Here is a 16441-nt window from a genome sequence, read left to right as displayed (position 1 = left end):
CATAGTGTCGGAAGGTATATACACACACGCACGCACATATTTATATTATTTTCTTCCACTGGAAAAATTATCAATGGAGAAAACGCCGAAGTGTTACAACTTAAGAGCTGGGAAAGGCCAAGCGGCTTCTCCCCCGCTCCAGAACCTGAGAGCCCGAGGTTGCTGCGAGGTGTACTCGGGCTCTGGGCCGACCTCCGCCGAGCAGAACGGGAGCCGCGGCCGGGGCCGGGGCCGGGGCCGGGTGGGCCAGGGAGCCGCGTCCACCACCCCAGCAGCCGGGCGGGGGGCGGTAGCAGCAGATTCCCACCATAAAGGATGCGGTCGGGATCTCCCCCAGCGCCGGGTGATAAACTGTGAGGGCGGCTGGTCCACTTCCCCCCGCTGTAACTCTCGCGTTCATATTTTATACTTCCCTTCAAAATACAATAAAGGACAGATTCTGAGTAGGAATGAACAGCCCTCCAGCACCGCAGCAGCCAGGGGCTGGTTCCGAACTGTAACAAGCCAGGGCCAACGCGTTCCGCGTTCTGGGGTCTGCGGGCGGGCGGCGCTGCGGCTGGGGGAGCACGGCGTCCCTTGTGTCGGGGTAAATCACCTCTTCAAAAATCCGGCGGCTCGGGAGGGAACGTCTTGGACTGATGCGAAGGGGGAACAAACCCGAGCTTTAGCAGCGGATCCCGACAGTGTCACTATTAATGACGACTATTACAACAGTAATAATAGTTATCAGGGTCTGTCCAGCCGCCGTCGGGTCCGCTGATGTCGTGGCCAGAAGGATGTTTTGTAACCTCCCTGGTTCCCTCCACGCTCGGGTTGCCCAGAGGCGTCCCGGAACCAGGGGGGATGTTGCCGTCCCCACCCGTCCCCGGTCGTGGGGAGCCGGCTCCGGGCGCACGGAGGGAGCAGCTCCCTCGGGCAGGAGGGTTGCGGTAAAACACTCCCAGGAAAATATTAATACAAGCAACAGAAGGTTAGCGGAGTTATTATCCTTTTCAATTCATTTTTTACTTAAAAACGCAATGGAATTATTCATTTTATTAAGGAGGAAGAAATTAAAGATTAGGCTCTAAGGCGGTATTTTACCTCCCTCTAATCGCCTCTGGGATCGGATTGAAGTAATCCTGACGACGAGATGAATTCGCCGGTGACTCGGATTTTGAGTGCATGTAGAGATACGTTATGATAATAATGCAAGTGAGCAATATCAAGAACATACCTTAGGAACGAATGAAACACAAAGCCGATTACGGGGAAAAAGAGAACAGCAGCTTTCCCGGACAGAGCACGAAATCAACTCGAGGCAAAACTTTTGCCCGTAATTTCTGCGATGGTTTGTAACTGCGGGAGACCGGCGGGCAGGCTCTTTTCCCCGCCAGCCCCTTCTACTGGGACTCGGTACTGCTGCCAGCCTGGAGGGAGCCCGAGCCCGCCGTGCTCCCCCAGTAGAAACCGGCCGAGAGGTTCCTTATTGCCCCTTTCAGAGGCTGTAAATCTCTCTGCCTCGGGAAAAGCGCCAGCACAAGTGCAGGATATTTGCGGCTCGGCAGATATGTCAAACGTAAAAAAAAGATGGGGTCCGAGAGAAAAGCAAAGCTCAGGACAGGACTAAAAGGATACGTCGAGGGTGATTTTAGTGACTTTATCTATATTGCCGGCAACACCAACACCTAGCAAGGCTCCATTTCTGAGATAGAAGAGGATGACGTCCCCCCGCTCCCAAAAAATTTTGCTTTTACATCGCTACGGAAAATTAGGCACTTACATAAATTATCGTGAGAAGAACCGAAAGAAAGGGGGATGTATTCGTAAGGAAGTACTGAATAATAAAGCTATCGCTTCTTCAAAAGTGTATCTCAATATTGAGTAGACCAGTATAATTGCAATGGCAGGGCTGTAATTGCTGCTTTGGGATATTTACCCTGCTCAAATAACACTACATATTTTACTTTCAAACACTTGTCAAAAAGTCAATCCCAAAAAGACCAGTTAAGAACAAGCTGTTAACATATTAAGTATATGAGATTTGAAGCCTCTAAAACCCACTCAACAATAATTCCCTTCTTCAGCACCAATCAAGAGGAAATTTGCTTAGATTGAATTAAATGTAAATTGCTCTGAAGGAGGAAATTCTCCTCTGGCAGACACAAAGTAGGAGAGAGACACCGACAGTGCAGAGAAGCGGGCAGCCCGAGACAGCTGCTCTGGGGGGGCCGCCTGCATCCCCCCGCCAGTCCACGATCCTTCCTTCCTCCAGGTAGAAGGCGGGCGACTGCAGCAACCCGATCCGGGACAGCAATTACGGTTTTAGCGCCCCGACCGTCCCATCTGCCGTGGGGAATTGCGGGGGAGAAGAACGTGAGCGGTGCAGCCCCGGTCAGCGGCCCCCCGGCCAGGGGAAAGCAGGGAGCAGGGCCGGAGAGGCATCGCGGATCCCGTCCTTCCTCCGCCTCACGCTTGCCCGCACGGCTCTGTCCATCCCGAGGCCAGCCCCGGCTCCTCTCGCCCGCCTGAGCTCCGGGACACGGGAGGGACGGGGCAGACGCGGAGGTCGCAGGTAGAGGTGCCCGGGCCACTGCCCGTCGTTCGACGTCTGTCCTGGGGACCGCAGGACATTCTCTTCCTCCGTGCCCCGCATGGAGCTCCCGGCTCCGGAGGTACCGTCGTGGAACAGCCGCTGCCTTGCTCTCTTCAAAAGCAGCTGCGATGGCTTGAGGCCGCAACCGCCAGGTCACAGCTCCGGGGGCAAGGATACCTCCCTCCATCCCTCCTTCCATGTCCCCATCTCTCTCTCCCTTTCTCCCCGGGTCCCCAGCCCTTCCTCCCTGCTCTCACTTCCTCGCAGGACGGCTGTCCCGGGCCGGCGGCTGCGGGGGGAGACACTGCCATTTGCCTGTGCCTGGGCTGGAACCCGAGCAGTGGGGGTCGGGCCTCCCTGCCTCGCTGGAGGCTTCTCTCCATCAGCAAACTCCTGCCTCTCTCCCCCTGCCCCTGAGAAGGGCAGTGCTGCACCTCTGATACGGAAACTGCTGCATGGGTCCCTCCGCTGAGGGACGCGGCCTGGCTGCTCGCCGCCGGGGGTGGCAGGGACTGGGGAACCCTCGGTGTCTCCTGGCTGTTATTTCGGTAGCGGCCTCTCAGCCACCAGTCGAGTGAACCCCAGGCCGGCGGGAGGAATGGGACCTTGTCCGGAGCCCGAACTGTCGGATGGTGGGGTGGGCGGGAACACAGAGAGCCCCGTACCCACTGCTGCCCCACTCATCTCCCCAGCCACCTGCTTCGCTGACAGGATGAACACCCGCTGGCGCTGCCCGCCCCGAACAGGGCCGTCAAGCTTCTATTAAATACACGGGGATTGCATCTGTTTAGGTGCGTATGTATCTATAAACAGTGTGTGAGCTGTATATTTCTTCGTGTATCTGTGCCAGCCCTGAGTTTTCGGTATTTGTGTTGTGAGTGTATTCTGCAAGGACACAGAAGCTATATTTAGAACATATGCAGGCTACATATGTATATATACAAAAATATAGAAATATATCAATAATGCTTCGGATTTAAAAGGCACTCCTTCTTCCTACCTCCTTTTTCTTCTCTTCCCCCGCCCCAGGTTTTGAATCATCCTTTTGCTCCCAAGCACTCGTTCCATTTGGCCCGGGAGGTTCCTGCATCCCCACGCGCTGGTCTCGCCGTCTGCTTGTTGCAAGTCCTCCGCTTATTTGTCTACCGTGTTTTCCAAAAGCTCACCGCCACCTGACCTTGTTCTTTAAAGCAGTGAGCAGTCCCAGGAGCAGTCCCAGGAGCAGAGCAGCCATCTCCCTCCCTCCCTCAGACACACACACGTACGCACGCACAAAGAGAGCTCGGGCTGGAAAGTGGCAAGGAAACAAACAGCTTCCCCTGCAGCCGCTTCTTCTGCAGCACCTTGTTTGACAAACACCCTGGTGCTTGCCCTTGAATTGGGTTTCACATCCCTATTTAGCACTTGGACAATGATTTTAGATGATGTCATTTAAAGCCAAACAAGAAAATTGATCTCGGATTTGCTTGGCCTCTAAAGCCTGGTTAAGCAGATTGCAAATAATAATAATAAAAAGAGAGAGGGAGGGAGGCAGAGGGGAGAGAGGCGAGAAGGAGGGAGGGCCACCTCCTTCCCTGGGCGGGGGAGGCGCGGGCGCCAATGAAAAGTAGCCGCTTGCTGGGGGGGAAAAACTTTTCCTGTTGACTGTTGGAAGCGAATTGAGCAATTATCTAGTTTACCTTCTCCTCTTGGAAGTTAACGATTGGCGAGATCTTGGCTGCGTTATTGACACAACACTTTCTATTGATAGAAATAAGTAGCGATTGTCCCGAGTCATTGGTGCGCCAAAGTAAACTGTGATGGGCTGGCATGAGTCCACTGGACTGAGAAGGCTGGTTCCGCCGGCGGAGGCTGTGGTGATGGTGGCGGCGGCAGTGCTGGTCTCCCTCCTCGCAGATCAGTAACAAGAAAAGGGGCAGAGAAAGTGAAAGAGAGAGAGAGGGGAGAAGGAAAAAAGGAAAAAAAAAAAAAAGAGGCGTCTACCAGAGCGGCTCAAACCGGGAGAACAAATGCAGTTCAGCCATGGACAATAGTGGCAACCACACGGCGACCAAAATCCTAGCGACTCCTCCGTCCAGAGAAAGCCTGTCTGCCAGGAGCAACATGATCAGCACGCCCAAGCCACTCGCCTTCTCCATTGAGCGCATCATGGCGCGGACTCCAGAGCCCCGCTCCATCCCCGTCCCGCAGCTCCTCCATGGCTCTGTGGCCAAAGGCGACCCCAAGCATCCGCTGCACCTCAACTCCCCCATCCCCTGCATGATCCCCTTTGTCCCGGTGGCGTACGATACCCTGCCCAAAGCAGCGGTGGCTGGAGCGGAACCCAGGAAGGCTCACTTAGATTCCTCTTCCTCGCCCTCCTTTAGCTGCGGCGATCTCTTGAACTGTGCCCTGAGCTTGAAAGGAGATTTCCCCCGCGATGCCCTGCCCTTGCAGCAGTACAAACTGGTAAGACCCCGAGTGGTCAATCACTCCTCCTTCCACGCCATGGGAGCCCTGTGCTATTTCAACCGAGGCGACAGCCCCTGTCACCCGTCCTCCAGTGTCAACATCCACCCGGTGGCTTCTTATTTCCTCAGCTCTCCCTTGCACCCGCAGCCCAAGGCTTACCTGGCGGAGCGGAACAAGCTGGTGCTACCGACCGTGGACAAGTACCCGGCGGGGGTGGCCTTCAAGGACTTATCGCAGGCTCAGTTGCAGCACTACATGAAAGAAAGTGCTCAGATCCTCTCGGAAAAAATCGCCTATAAGACGTCGGAGTTCAGCCGCGGCTCCCCGAGCAGCAAGCCCAAAGTTTTCACGTGTGAAGTTTGTGGAAAGGCAAGTAGCACCGTAGCCCGCTTCCCTTCCCCAGCCTCCTGTCCCTGTCTGTCTTCCCGCCGGCTGTCTGTCGCTTGCTTGCTTGATTTTTAAACGACGGGTCCCCCTTGGCACTCTCGCCTTCTAATCGCAATTTTATTTTATTTTATTTTATTTTATGTTATTTTATTGTCTCCTTTCTCTTTCAAGGTATTTAATGCACATTATAACTTAACGCGCCATATGCCGGTGCACACGGGAGCCAGACCCTTTGTTTGCAAAGTTTGCGGGAAGGGCTTCAGACAGGCGAGCACGCTCTGCCGGCACAAGATCATCCACACACAGGTGAGCCCATCCTCTGTCCCTTCCTCCCTGCCCAAGTTTCCGCTCACGTTTTTCGGGGAGCTCCGAAACAGCGGCGCGGGGGGCGGCCAATTCGCAGCCGCGGGCACTTTTTGTTTGTCCCGAGCGCGGTGGGTACGGCGGGGTGCCCGCACCGGCACCGGCGAGCCGTCAGCTGAACACACAGAACTCCACAAATCAGCTCATAAAATCCCGCTAAAAAGAACACAGACCCCTCAGGACAGCCAACAAGCCGTGACTTGGTGTTTTTGTTTCCTTCCAGGAAAAGCCACATAAGTGCAACCAGTGCGGCAAAGCTTTTAACCGGAGCTCAACCCTGAACACGCACACGCGAATACACGCCGGCTACAAACCATTTGTCTGTGAATTTTGTGGCAAAGGATTTCACCAGAAAGGTACCAGTCTCCAGCACTCTCTCTCTTCCCCGGCTTCCCCCTCCCCAAGCCAGATCAAGTGTCGGGACAATTTGTGACAGGGAGGGTGGTGGGGAGTTAATTTTGCGTTCAAGTTTTAGTATTAGATATTTAGGCTAATATTAAGTTTGGCTAGCCCCGACACATGTCCTGCCCCACGACGCGGGGCAGAGGTCTCTGTCCGGGGGAACGACGGGGCAGTCGTTCCGCTGGAAGTGTCTGTTCTCCCTTCACCGCAACATGCAGCTTCCAGCGCGGTTCGGCAAACGAATTCCCCTCTTATTTCCCCCTCCAAATACAAGAATTTAGCTACTTTTTCTTCCCGGGTTGCTGTGAAGTCTAAGCCCCGGGGTTTTATTTCCGCAATTGTCGTGATTTTTGTTTATTCGATCCTTTCTTTGTCGTCTGTTAAGTGTAACAGCCGCGGGGAGAATGGAGAGAAGGCGGGAGGTTTCATGCTGAAGCCGAACTCTGGTGATAGGACAGAGTTTGTGTGGGTTTTTTAATATTTTTCTCGTCTTTTCAATGTCGGTCTTTCAAATCCAGGTCCATTTGCCTTTCTTTTCTCATTCCCAGGCAATTACAAAAACCACAAGCTGACTCACAGCGGGGAGAAGCAATTCAAGTGCAATATCTGCAACAAGGCTTTTCACCAGGTGTACAATCTGACCTTCCACATGCACACCCACAACGACAAGAAGCCCTTCACCTGCCCCACCTGCGGCAAAGGCTTCTGCAGGAACTTTGACCTCAAGAAGCACGTCCGTAAGCTGCATGACAGCGCCCTGGGACTGCCCCGGGCCCCCGCCGAGCTGGGGGGGCCGGACCCGCCGCCCCCGCCCGGGGCGCTGCTGCAGGGCCCGCCGCCGCTGCAGCCGTGAGGGGCGGCCGCCGGCCCCGCCGTGCGAGCCCCAGCGCCTCTTTGCATGCACCTGTTAAGCGGTTTTGTGTATTATGCTCTATATCACCACTAACGTTAATGGGACTGATTGTTTCCTATTTTTTTTTTTTTTTTCCTTTGTTCTTTACAGACTACTTTTTTTTGTTGTCGTTGCATCTCAGGTGGAGAGATGGTTAAAAAAAAACAAAACAAAAAACAAAAAGCGCCAAGCCAATTTCTGCTGTATTTATTTGGGAAACTGTATTACTCGAGCCGTGAATGCTGCACCACTTTAATTATTTCGATGTATATATATATTCCCCTTGTGTTGATCCTGCCCTGCCTCCGCTGTCTGCTGGTTATCCCACCCTTCTTGGTTCCCTCCTCTCCCTCTCCCCCTGAATATCGTATCTATATGGACACAACTGTTCTCTATGTACGGATTTGAATTTCGCATTGATTCTTGCACGTGGAGAGAAAAAAAAAAAAAAAGAATTCGTTGACCTGATGGAAATAAACCTTTGCCAAGGAGTGACTGCGGCGGCGGGGGCTGCGGCGCGGACGGGCGGGCGGGGAGCGCGGCTTTGGCGCTGCCGCACGGCAAAGCTCTCCTTGTCCTTGCCAAAACACTGAAGCAACCGCTAAAGACTTTAATTAAGAGGGGTAATTAGTTCGAATTGATCAAAGCAGGGTTGTTATGTTATTAGCTGCTCAGCAGACTCTGCCAAGCCGAGCCTTGAAAGCGAAGCCCGCCCGTCGGTGGGGGCCTGAGGAGCGGCGGGAGGGGGGTCTGGGATTATACCGCTCCCGGGGTAACCGGACCGGGCACGGAAGATGGGTGCTACCCCCCGAGCAGGGCAGGCAGGCCCGCTCAGCTCCCTTTGCCCCCTCAGGGCTGTGCCCACAGCCCCACTTCAGGCTCGGGGGCTCTTTTCGGACAGGGGCCGGGCCGTGCTCCATTCGGGGGTCGGGCCCGAGGACGGCCAGGCGGGGCGGTCCGGGGAGAAGCGGAGGGTGTCCCACGGCTGCTGGGGATTTGCCCCGCTCGGGGCACCTGTCAGGAGCGCCTGCGGATCTGCCCCAGGGTGAGCCCTGCAAGAACGGGAGATGTGACATCTCAGGTCTCGCCCAGATCTTGTACACCTGGAGCTCTCCCACGGTTTCGGCTTTGGGCGAGGGGCGAGGCGCCGTGGTGACAATCGTAGCTAACGCGTTACACCCGAGAGAGGGATATCGCCTTACGGGCGGCGCTCCCGCCGCCCCTCCTGGGACGCCTCCCCGGGCTGCCCGCATCCAGCAGGTGTGGTCCTCGGGCTGGGGCCGGCGGCTCTGCCAGCGCCGTGCGCCTTTGAAAGCGGCTGAGAGGGGAAGCGCATCCCTCTCCTTCCACACGTGTCAGATTACCGCGGTAATCTCCCGAGCAGGCGGCTCTGCGTGTAAAAAGCAAAGCAACAGGTCAGAGCCACAGCGCGGGCAGACCTGCGGCACCCCGGAAGGGCTCAGCCCCTCGGGGAGCCGCTTTTCCCCCGCTCCAGGAGAGAAGCGACCCATGATTTGGGGGGAGGGTCCTTGGTACAGCCGCAACAAGCGCTGACTGCAGCGGCGTGGGCCTCCCTCTGCGCGTCTCCCCTTCGGAGACCTTGGGGAAAACTTCGGAGAAATTGGGGAACCCCCAGTTTTCCCAGGGGACTGCGGCAGCAGGGGCAGGAAGAAGGAGAGTTGAGACAGCTTTCAAGTGACCCCGGGTAAACTAGAAGTCGGGATGAAGCAGGGGGGGAGGAGAGGCTCCTGCAGAGAGAGCAAGTGTCCTTTGAGGATCTGGCCCTATGGACAGTTCTCTTCAGCTCTCCTTGGATCCCAGGACTACAAGAGTGTCATTCTGGCTTCCACACAGATAAATTTCTCCCAAATCAGGTGGCTGCAGTGTGTTTCTAGTTCAAAGGAACACTTTTGTGACATGTAATGAAAGGCAGGGAGTCCAAAAGATCCCACTGATTTGACGCTGGTGTGCCATTCCTCTGAGGCTCTGCTTGAAGGAAATATTTCAAAGCAGAAGCTCAGCTGCTTTCTTATTTAAGCAGAAGTCCAACTTGCTTCTCTTATTGCTGAGCAAGTGTGATAGTCCAAGGTACTGAAACTATACTTGGCCTTGCTAAATACCATAATTTCACAAATATTTAAACCAGTTCAAAACTATTCAGGCACCATAGAAATATTGGATCAGTCCTAAAAGTATTTTATATCATGACAAAGGGATATGAATGTAAATATATAGTGAAAAAAAAGTAGAATATAATCTATCCACCTTGTGATGAGCACATAACATCAGCTTCAAACCAAACACATACATGAGGCCTGAAGATACTACTGGAGGTTATAAGCATTGGTTACTCAGATGTCTGTGCTCAATTTTGTTTCTTCAGATTATTTTCCAAATGCCAGGAGAAATGAGGGCTCAGTCCTCCCCATGCAGAAGCTGTAATTTCTCCCTTTTTTATCAGTAGAGGAGAGAGAATTTCCAGGGTTGCTTTACCACAAACCATTTGCATGTTTATAGAAAAGAATTGGATTTGTTTGCCTTTTCTCCTGTAAAAGATCTTCAGTCGCTGCATTATCTGGATTCTTCTATGTCTTCCTGGTGAAGAACAAGGAAGGAACTTGCTAAGGAACACGCGTGCAGGGGTGACCATGTTTTTATATGGAGTGGAAATGAGACACTCTAGCTTTATTCCAAGGTGAAGCAGAGAAAGCCAGTGATGAGCATAGATAAGCATTTCTCTTCCTAGATATCTCAGAGTAAACACTACAGACATGGGACTTCACAGGGAGATGAGGATAGCTCATTTGTTATTTCACTGTATAAAACATTGTTTGTGTCAAAGACTGGTATTAATTCATGTCTTGGAAGGCCTGCACAGAATTACCTTTCATTTCCTCTCTTTCAAGATTAATCTCAGGTCAAGTGAATTTCTAGTTTATGGTCAGAGGCAATTCAAAGCTGGTGAAATCATCATGAGGCAAAAGCTATAATTTTATGTATATTCAAAGTGTAGAACTATTAACAGCTCTCCTTACTACAGACAAGATTTTAATTTTTTCTTTAAATGTGAATAATTTTGACAGTAGAAATGGAGCCATCTGTACCTAAAGGAAAGTTTATATGTTCCCATTTCTGCGTGCCAATCAGCATCATTGCCATATGATCTATATTCTGTGTGACAACTGGTCAGCCTCATTCTACCAGTCCCTCATGGATGCTGGGAGAAGAGCCTTGGTGTGTCTGGATCTGCTCAAACCTAGGCTGCAGAGCTGAGCATCCTGACACCAGTGTAGCCCACCTCCCACCAACCACAGCAGCTTCACTGCAGTGCTGAATGAAAGGCAGGCAAGTCCGGTCCCTATGGGACCCTGGAGCAGAAAGCCCTTGAGGAGGAGGAGCTGTTGCCCTCTACCCTCCTCCCCCCACCCAGGATTTCTCAGATGGGACTGAATTTCTAATGTTCTTGTCAGATACTACAGTTTCACTAGCATGTGCCAATACTGAAAGTGTTATGCATCTGAAAGAGCTACCAGAATTGCCAAAGCTGTTGTATATTTCTGTAGAAATAAAATACAGCACAGCAGGATCTTCTCACAGCATCAAAGTTCCTTCTGAAGCTGAAATGGTATTGACTTTGTTTTGCTAGTGCTTTATTCAAGATCAGACATTTCTCAACAGCAGAAAAAAAATTCTCCCCCCCCCCAAAAAGGAAAAAAAGGACAAAGATATGAGTAATAATGTTTGTGGGTTTTTCTTGTTGGGGTGCGGGTTAGGGAGGTGTGACTGTGTGTTTTGTTTTTTACAAAAAATCCATGCATGCCAAAATTTAAACTAAATCCACAGCTTTTAAATAACTTCCAAAATCACTCTCTGTTTCATGGGAAATTATATAGAAATCCAGCATATCTCAAAGTACCCAAAATGAATGCTGGACAGTATTTAATCAAGGAAGTATTTTTAAAATAATTTTTATGATTTTTAATCACTTTTTGCTCCCAGTCTTTACAAATACAGTAGTGAAAATGGAGATTAAAAAAAATCCAACAAATTCATCCAGAGCCATCTCAAATGAAGGCATGTTGAACACAGATTAGTACCAGAACAGTTTATTTGGATGGTGCTTGACAACTAGCAATTAGAAAATGCTCCTAGCTCTGTACCTCCTCTGCCATACTTAGAATGGGACAGTCACCATTTTGTTCTTTGGAGCTTGGTACAGGAAAAAAGGACCTAATTTGCTCCTGGGGTTTTAACATGTTAATACCAGATAGTTATAACTCTTTAATTATGTAAATCTTTCCACCCACACTTTGTTTAGCTGCCAGTTTGCTCAGGTACAATCCTTATGGAGGGAGAATTGTGATGTACCCTGCTGGGAACTGTAGTAGTAAGTAATTAATGGTAACTCCCATATCTTCCATGAAAACAGTGCTAGCTGCAGCTCCACTCCATGCTGGGTCCCCCTTCTCTTCCTGGCCCAAGGGTACAGGCTGCATGACTTTTAGATGATCACTTAGGGGCTGCACAGCACACTGTGACCCTCTGCAACACATGGCTAATAATTTTCCATTTCCAAAGGGCTTTCCAAGTTGTCAGGAACACCATATCCAAATTGATCTGGATGTTCCCAAGTATCTTATAGCTTTTACTCTATTACTCTTTCTAAAAATCTGTTGACACACTGCAGTATTCAGTGTTATTGCAAAATGAATTATTCAGAATGAGCAGCAGAAAACCTTCACAATCTAGATACAGATTTTTAGTCCTGTGAGTTTGCAGAAAGTCCTTTTGCTTCAGTAATCTGCAACTCTTGAAACAATACAAAAGTCCTCTTTTTAAAACTTCTCATTGTATTATGAAGTACAAGCTGTGTCTATCTTTTGTCCTCCTTTGAAACTTCCATGGAAGTTATTTAATGGCTTCACTGTTCAGTCACTGTTGTAGTCAAATCCTTGCCTATTTGATTAGGCACGGTATTAAATCCAATAACCATGCCCATGGAAATACAAAAAAACTCCTCCCTTTTTGTGTTTGAGATGGTTAGTATTTCACCACCATTATTACGTGAATTCTAAAAAAACATCCTCAGTTACCAATGAATTAAAATACATAGAGAAGTTGCTTTTCTGATTTTTTAAAATAATTATATGACAAATTTACACACAGTATGTTTTATTTTGTGTGGCAAATGGAAGAGCGATACGTTGCAAATGTAAGCCTGAGCAACTTATCTACAACAATACAGGTAAGTTTTTATTTTCAGGGATGGGACTATAAGATTTAGTTGCAGACTACCACAACATGAAAGAGAAACTTCGATTCACAGTACTTTAGCTTATAGAGATTAAATACAACAGATGACACAAAAAGAAACCTTTTCAAAATATTTCTAAACTCCCTGTCAACCTCTTGATATTACCATGAAACATCTGAAGAGTGTATACCTCCACTTTAAAAACCTTGTCGAGCTCAGATTTTATAAAAATAACCTTAAACAAGAGCTTTCTTTCTAAACAAAAAATAATGAAAAACTCTTCGATGATAAATAAGTTCAAGAGAATTTTTTTTCTGAGCAAGCAAGAATTTGTAAAACAATGTCTGCTGAAGAAGTGAAACAAAATCTGAATCCCAATTTATTTAGAACAATATTTAGCTTTTTATAAGAAACACCTCAATAAATTGTGGTTTTTCCCTGTGTTCACCAGAAGATAAGAAAGAAATGGAAATCTTATTTTCTAACCTAGTGTATTTTAAAATGAACAAACAATATATTTTCTCTTAAAATGAGGAATTCAGGAATCACATAAGCATTTGTTCTTTTTTTTTTTTTGCCAGCAAATACATTAATCTGCATATCATAAACAAAAATATGTTTTTTAAAACCACTTTTGGCTGCTTTAACTGAATACTAAAAGATGAGGGCCAATGGTTTCTTATGTCCAGTAATGCTACTGCATGACATGAAGCAGTGCAAGAGAGAAAGTGAATTTAATTTAGATGACATTTTCAAATTCATGGCACATATTTCAAATTTATCCAGTTTGAAAAGATGCAGTAGCACTGGCTAGAACCTTTAGGTAAAGACCAAAACAAATTCTTAATTACTTTTGTGAGCAACGTGTAATTATTATGATTTCCTATAATTAAGTAATGGACTGTTTTGATCTGCAAGTTCTAAGAAGCAGAGACATCCTTTGCTACAAACTGTGTTTCTTCTGTTCTGTGGAGCGCGCTGATTCTCTCATACCTTTAGAAATGCAGCATACAGTTACATTTTCTTTTTAAAAATATGTAAGGATTATAACTAGAGCAGAAACTGAGTTACCCCAAAACAAAATTTCCACAAGACAGGCAGCTTGAGTCCTCATCAATGCAAAACTCATGTTTCTTGAAAAAGCAGTCAGCAATTGTTCTAAATCCTGCCTGATGCTGAATGCTGTTGCACTGCAGACTGACTTGTGAAAGATACAGTGTGCAAAGAGCTACTTTAATTTGTGCAAGCAAAGGAGTACAACACAGATAATTTGCATTTACTAAATTTAACTTACATCTCTATATTAATTACAGAGGGTGTTACTTTACAAGATTTTTAAAAATAATTTTTTGGAAAAATTTCTTTGACAAATCAGCGTTTATATATTGCTGTAGAAGTTTACAAGTAGATGATGACAAAACATAAATGCAAAAACTTTCTCTACTGGCAGGAATTTTCTTCAAATCAGAGATAACCTGCTTAAGGGCAAGGAAGAGACTACTGGGTTGGGTTCTTGTCTGTGGGGGGTTGTGCTCACGTCCAAATGCCCCTTCTGTTTCACATGCTTTCAAGCACTTCGGGAGGACCTGTCCTGTATTATTAAATCAGAGTATTTATCCCTGCTTTCCTTGGACTGCTTCTCTTTGCATGAATGTCAAAAAGTTGTAAGATCAGGGAGGGAGCTGGACATTGGATGGGGGTCCCAAATCTGGAGCAAGTGATTGGTTCTGTGACAGGTGTTCAGTATTTAGATTGCAAGATAAATGCCTTTTTAGAAGTGGCTTAATTAAAAATTATCTTACTATGCTTAAGCAACTCATAGGCAGGTATGAATAATTTAATTTAATTTAATGCAGGTGTCAAACATCTCAGGAGCCTTCCCCAGTCCCCAGGTTTTTGATATTCCTGATTCTGGGATTTAAGTGTCAGAAAAGGACTGTTGGTTACTCAGAGTGAGGCTGCAATACTTTTGAAAAAGCTTGGTTTCGCCCTAGTGCATAAATGAAGGTAATTTCTGAGATTATTTGCTAACCAGCAAATTCCTGCTTCCCCAGCTAGTTTTTTGGTCATGTTCTTTGTTCAAGCCATCTGCTTCTTTTAGACATCTCTCTGGCTTTTTTGTTTTCATTTTCTAAGGAGCATGCAGCACCAACTTGTAAAGTTTCCCACTGTCTTATCCAAGGTTTAGATACAGTTAACCCCTCACTGCTTTTTATAATCAAGTGGTTGCCTCATGCCACATGGAGTAATTAGGTTATGAATAATTTTGTTTTCCAGATTTTTTTTTCTTGTTAGCAAAGTTCAATTCAGAAAAATCTTGCTCAAGGTATGAGTCAAATCAGCCTGTCTACTTTGGGCAATGCTTATGACTTTGGGCATCTTAACAGCAAGTAAATGAACATAAATGTATTTTCTATACCATCAATGGAGAGACATAGGTGCCTCTAACAGCATGAAAAAGAGACTCAGTCCCTACTGTGTTAGATACTACCCTTAGTGCAGACAGTCTGCAGTTCTAGCAGCCTCCTGAAACAATCCAGTTGCTGAAGCATCATTCTCTATGATGTCTTCTGGGTGAACAAGATGAAATCCCAGCATATGGTGATAGTGACCACTTTTTGCACAGTAATTTGGTGGTAAGGTTACTTATCCACATAGCCAGAAGCTCTGCATGCCTGACTCACAGCACCAACACCTGCATTGTAGGAGACCATCCTGGTCCCTTGGCCATGGAGTATGTGGAGTGAAAGCAGTCTCCAAGCCTCTCAGTTTGCTCTGTAGCTGACATGAAAACTCTGATGTGGCTGGCAGAACAGTGAGCAAAAAGGACTCCTTCTCCTGCCCTCCTGGGCCAGGTAGTCAGAGGGAGCAGAGCTGCTGTTCTAGCTGAGTGCTGTGGAGCACACATACTGTTTTCAAGTAGCTTTGGAAGCAATGATGAAATCCCAGTCCTGCTGCCTATTGAGTATGTGGTGTAATCATTGGCAGCTCTGTGTCTTGCATTCCTGGCTGCACAGTATCTCATTTTAGAGAGAAGAAAAATACTGTCACGTAAAATATTGTGTGGTTTTCTTTGTTTTCAGCTTTTCCCTTGGATCTGCGTATAGCCCATCTTGTGTTGTTCAGATTAAGAACTTCTTCCTGCTGGATGAACTGTATTCTTACAATTGTTAGATTTCATTGCCAAATGCCATTTTTGCTTGCACCAGGTAGATTTTAAGAAACCTTGAGCTCCCATAAATGAAGGCTGGAATGACTTTTTCTGGAGCCCACGGTTGTGTTTGTATTCTACTGTGAAGACTTTCCAGCCTAGTAAAGTGCCCAGGCAGATAGGCTGTACCTGCTGCAGGTCATGTCAAAACAGTTGTTATTTCCAATAGCTAGCACAGCTGAGGGAACAGAAAAGTTCTGGATTCTTCAGTGCAGAAAATTTAAGTTCATAGGAAACTTCTCCCATCTCTTTAAAAAATATCTCAAAATTAATTTGATTTTATTGAATTGTTAAAACTTTACAACTGTTTGGGATAATCAGGAAACCTGTTATTGGTTTGCTTTCAAAAAGTATCCCCCTTGGAGAGGAATTTCTTTTGGATACCTTTATCTTTTCATCAAAAATTAGTATTTGAAAGTAACAGTACTGGAGTATAAGTACTGTTACCAGTGAAGGTACTTACCCAGTGAAGGCTAGCATAAGAAAATATAACTTTATAAACTTCCCCATCTTTCCCACTCAACATATGATACTTTGGATTTTATGAATTTGCATGAAGGGGAATGCTTCTTGCTTTATACGTGAAATATTTGCAACAAGTGCAGAGAGTCTTCTTCTCACTTGGCTACCTATCAATTTCTTCAAATATTTGAGAGCTACCATACTCTTATATCCACCCCTGGGAAGACAAGAGGAGTCTCACGGTGATCTCAAGACTGCTGGGGCTGATCAGATGTGAAGTTGAGAGCGAGATGAGATGGTGGTGATGACTGCAGACACACTCCTGCTTTCTTGTCTCTTGCCTGCACTGAGGAACCTGAATTAACTGGCAGCCCATGTGCCAGGATAAACTCACTGTAAGTCATCTGACACCTCCTCAATGTGGCAGCTGCACTTGTAGGCTGC

The 16441-nt window shown here is 47.6% G+C and overlaps 1 protein-coding gene across 1 annotated transcript; it reads left to right on the top strand.

The window, feature by feature from the left end:
• Positions 1-4270: 4270 nt before the first annotated feature.
• FEZF1 (FEZ family zinc finger 1) lies at positions 4271-7031 on the top strand. The gene is made up of 4 exons (XM_030960831.1): positions 4271-5395; positions 5585-5719; positions 6000-6132; positions 6727-7031. Exons 1-4 carry the CDS (start codon positions 4598-4600, stop codon positions 7029-7031), a joined length of 1371 nt encoding a protein of 456 aa, XP_030816691.1. The 5' UTR covers positions 4271-4597.
• The last annotated feature ends 9410 nt before the right edge of the window (positions 7032-16441 follow it).

Source organism: Camarhynchus parvulus, chromosome 1A (genome assembly GCF_901933205.1).
Source record: "Camarhynchus parvulus chromosome 1A, STF_HiC, whole genome shotgun sequence".
In the NCBI taxonomy this organism is placed as follows: Eukaryota; Metazoa; Chordata; class Aves; order Passeriformes; family Thraupidae; genus Camarhynchus; species Camarhynchus parvulus.
The sequence above is the reverse complement of the archived record's forward strand: the minus strand, read 5'-3'. Positions and strand labels throughout refer to the sequence as shown.

What these genes read in the sequence shown, in the direction of transcription:
- FEZF1 (XM_030960831.1), top strand. Translation starts at nt 4,598, where the DNA reads ATGGACAATAGTGGCAACCACACGGCGACCAAAATCCTAGCGACTCCT. An exon ending in CGTGTGAAGTTTGTGGAAAG is followed by an intron (nt 5,396 to 5,584) that starts GCAAGTAGCACC and finishes TTCTCTTTCAAG; the next exon opens with GTATTTAATGCACATTATAA. An exon ending in ACAAGATCATCCACACACAG is followed by an intron (nt 5,720 to 5,999) that starts GTGAGCCCATCC and finishes GTTTCCTTCCAG; the next exon opens with GAAAAGCCACATAAGTGCAA.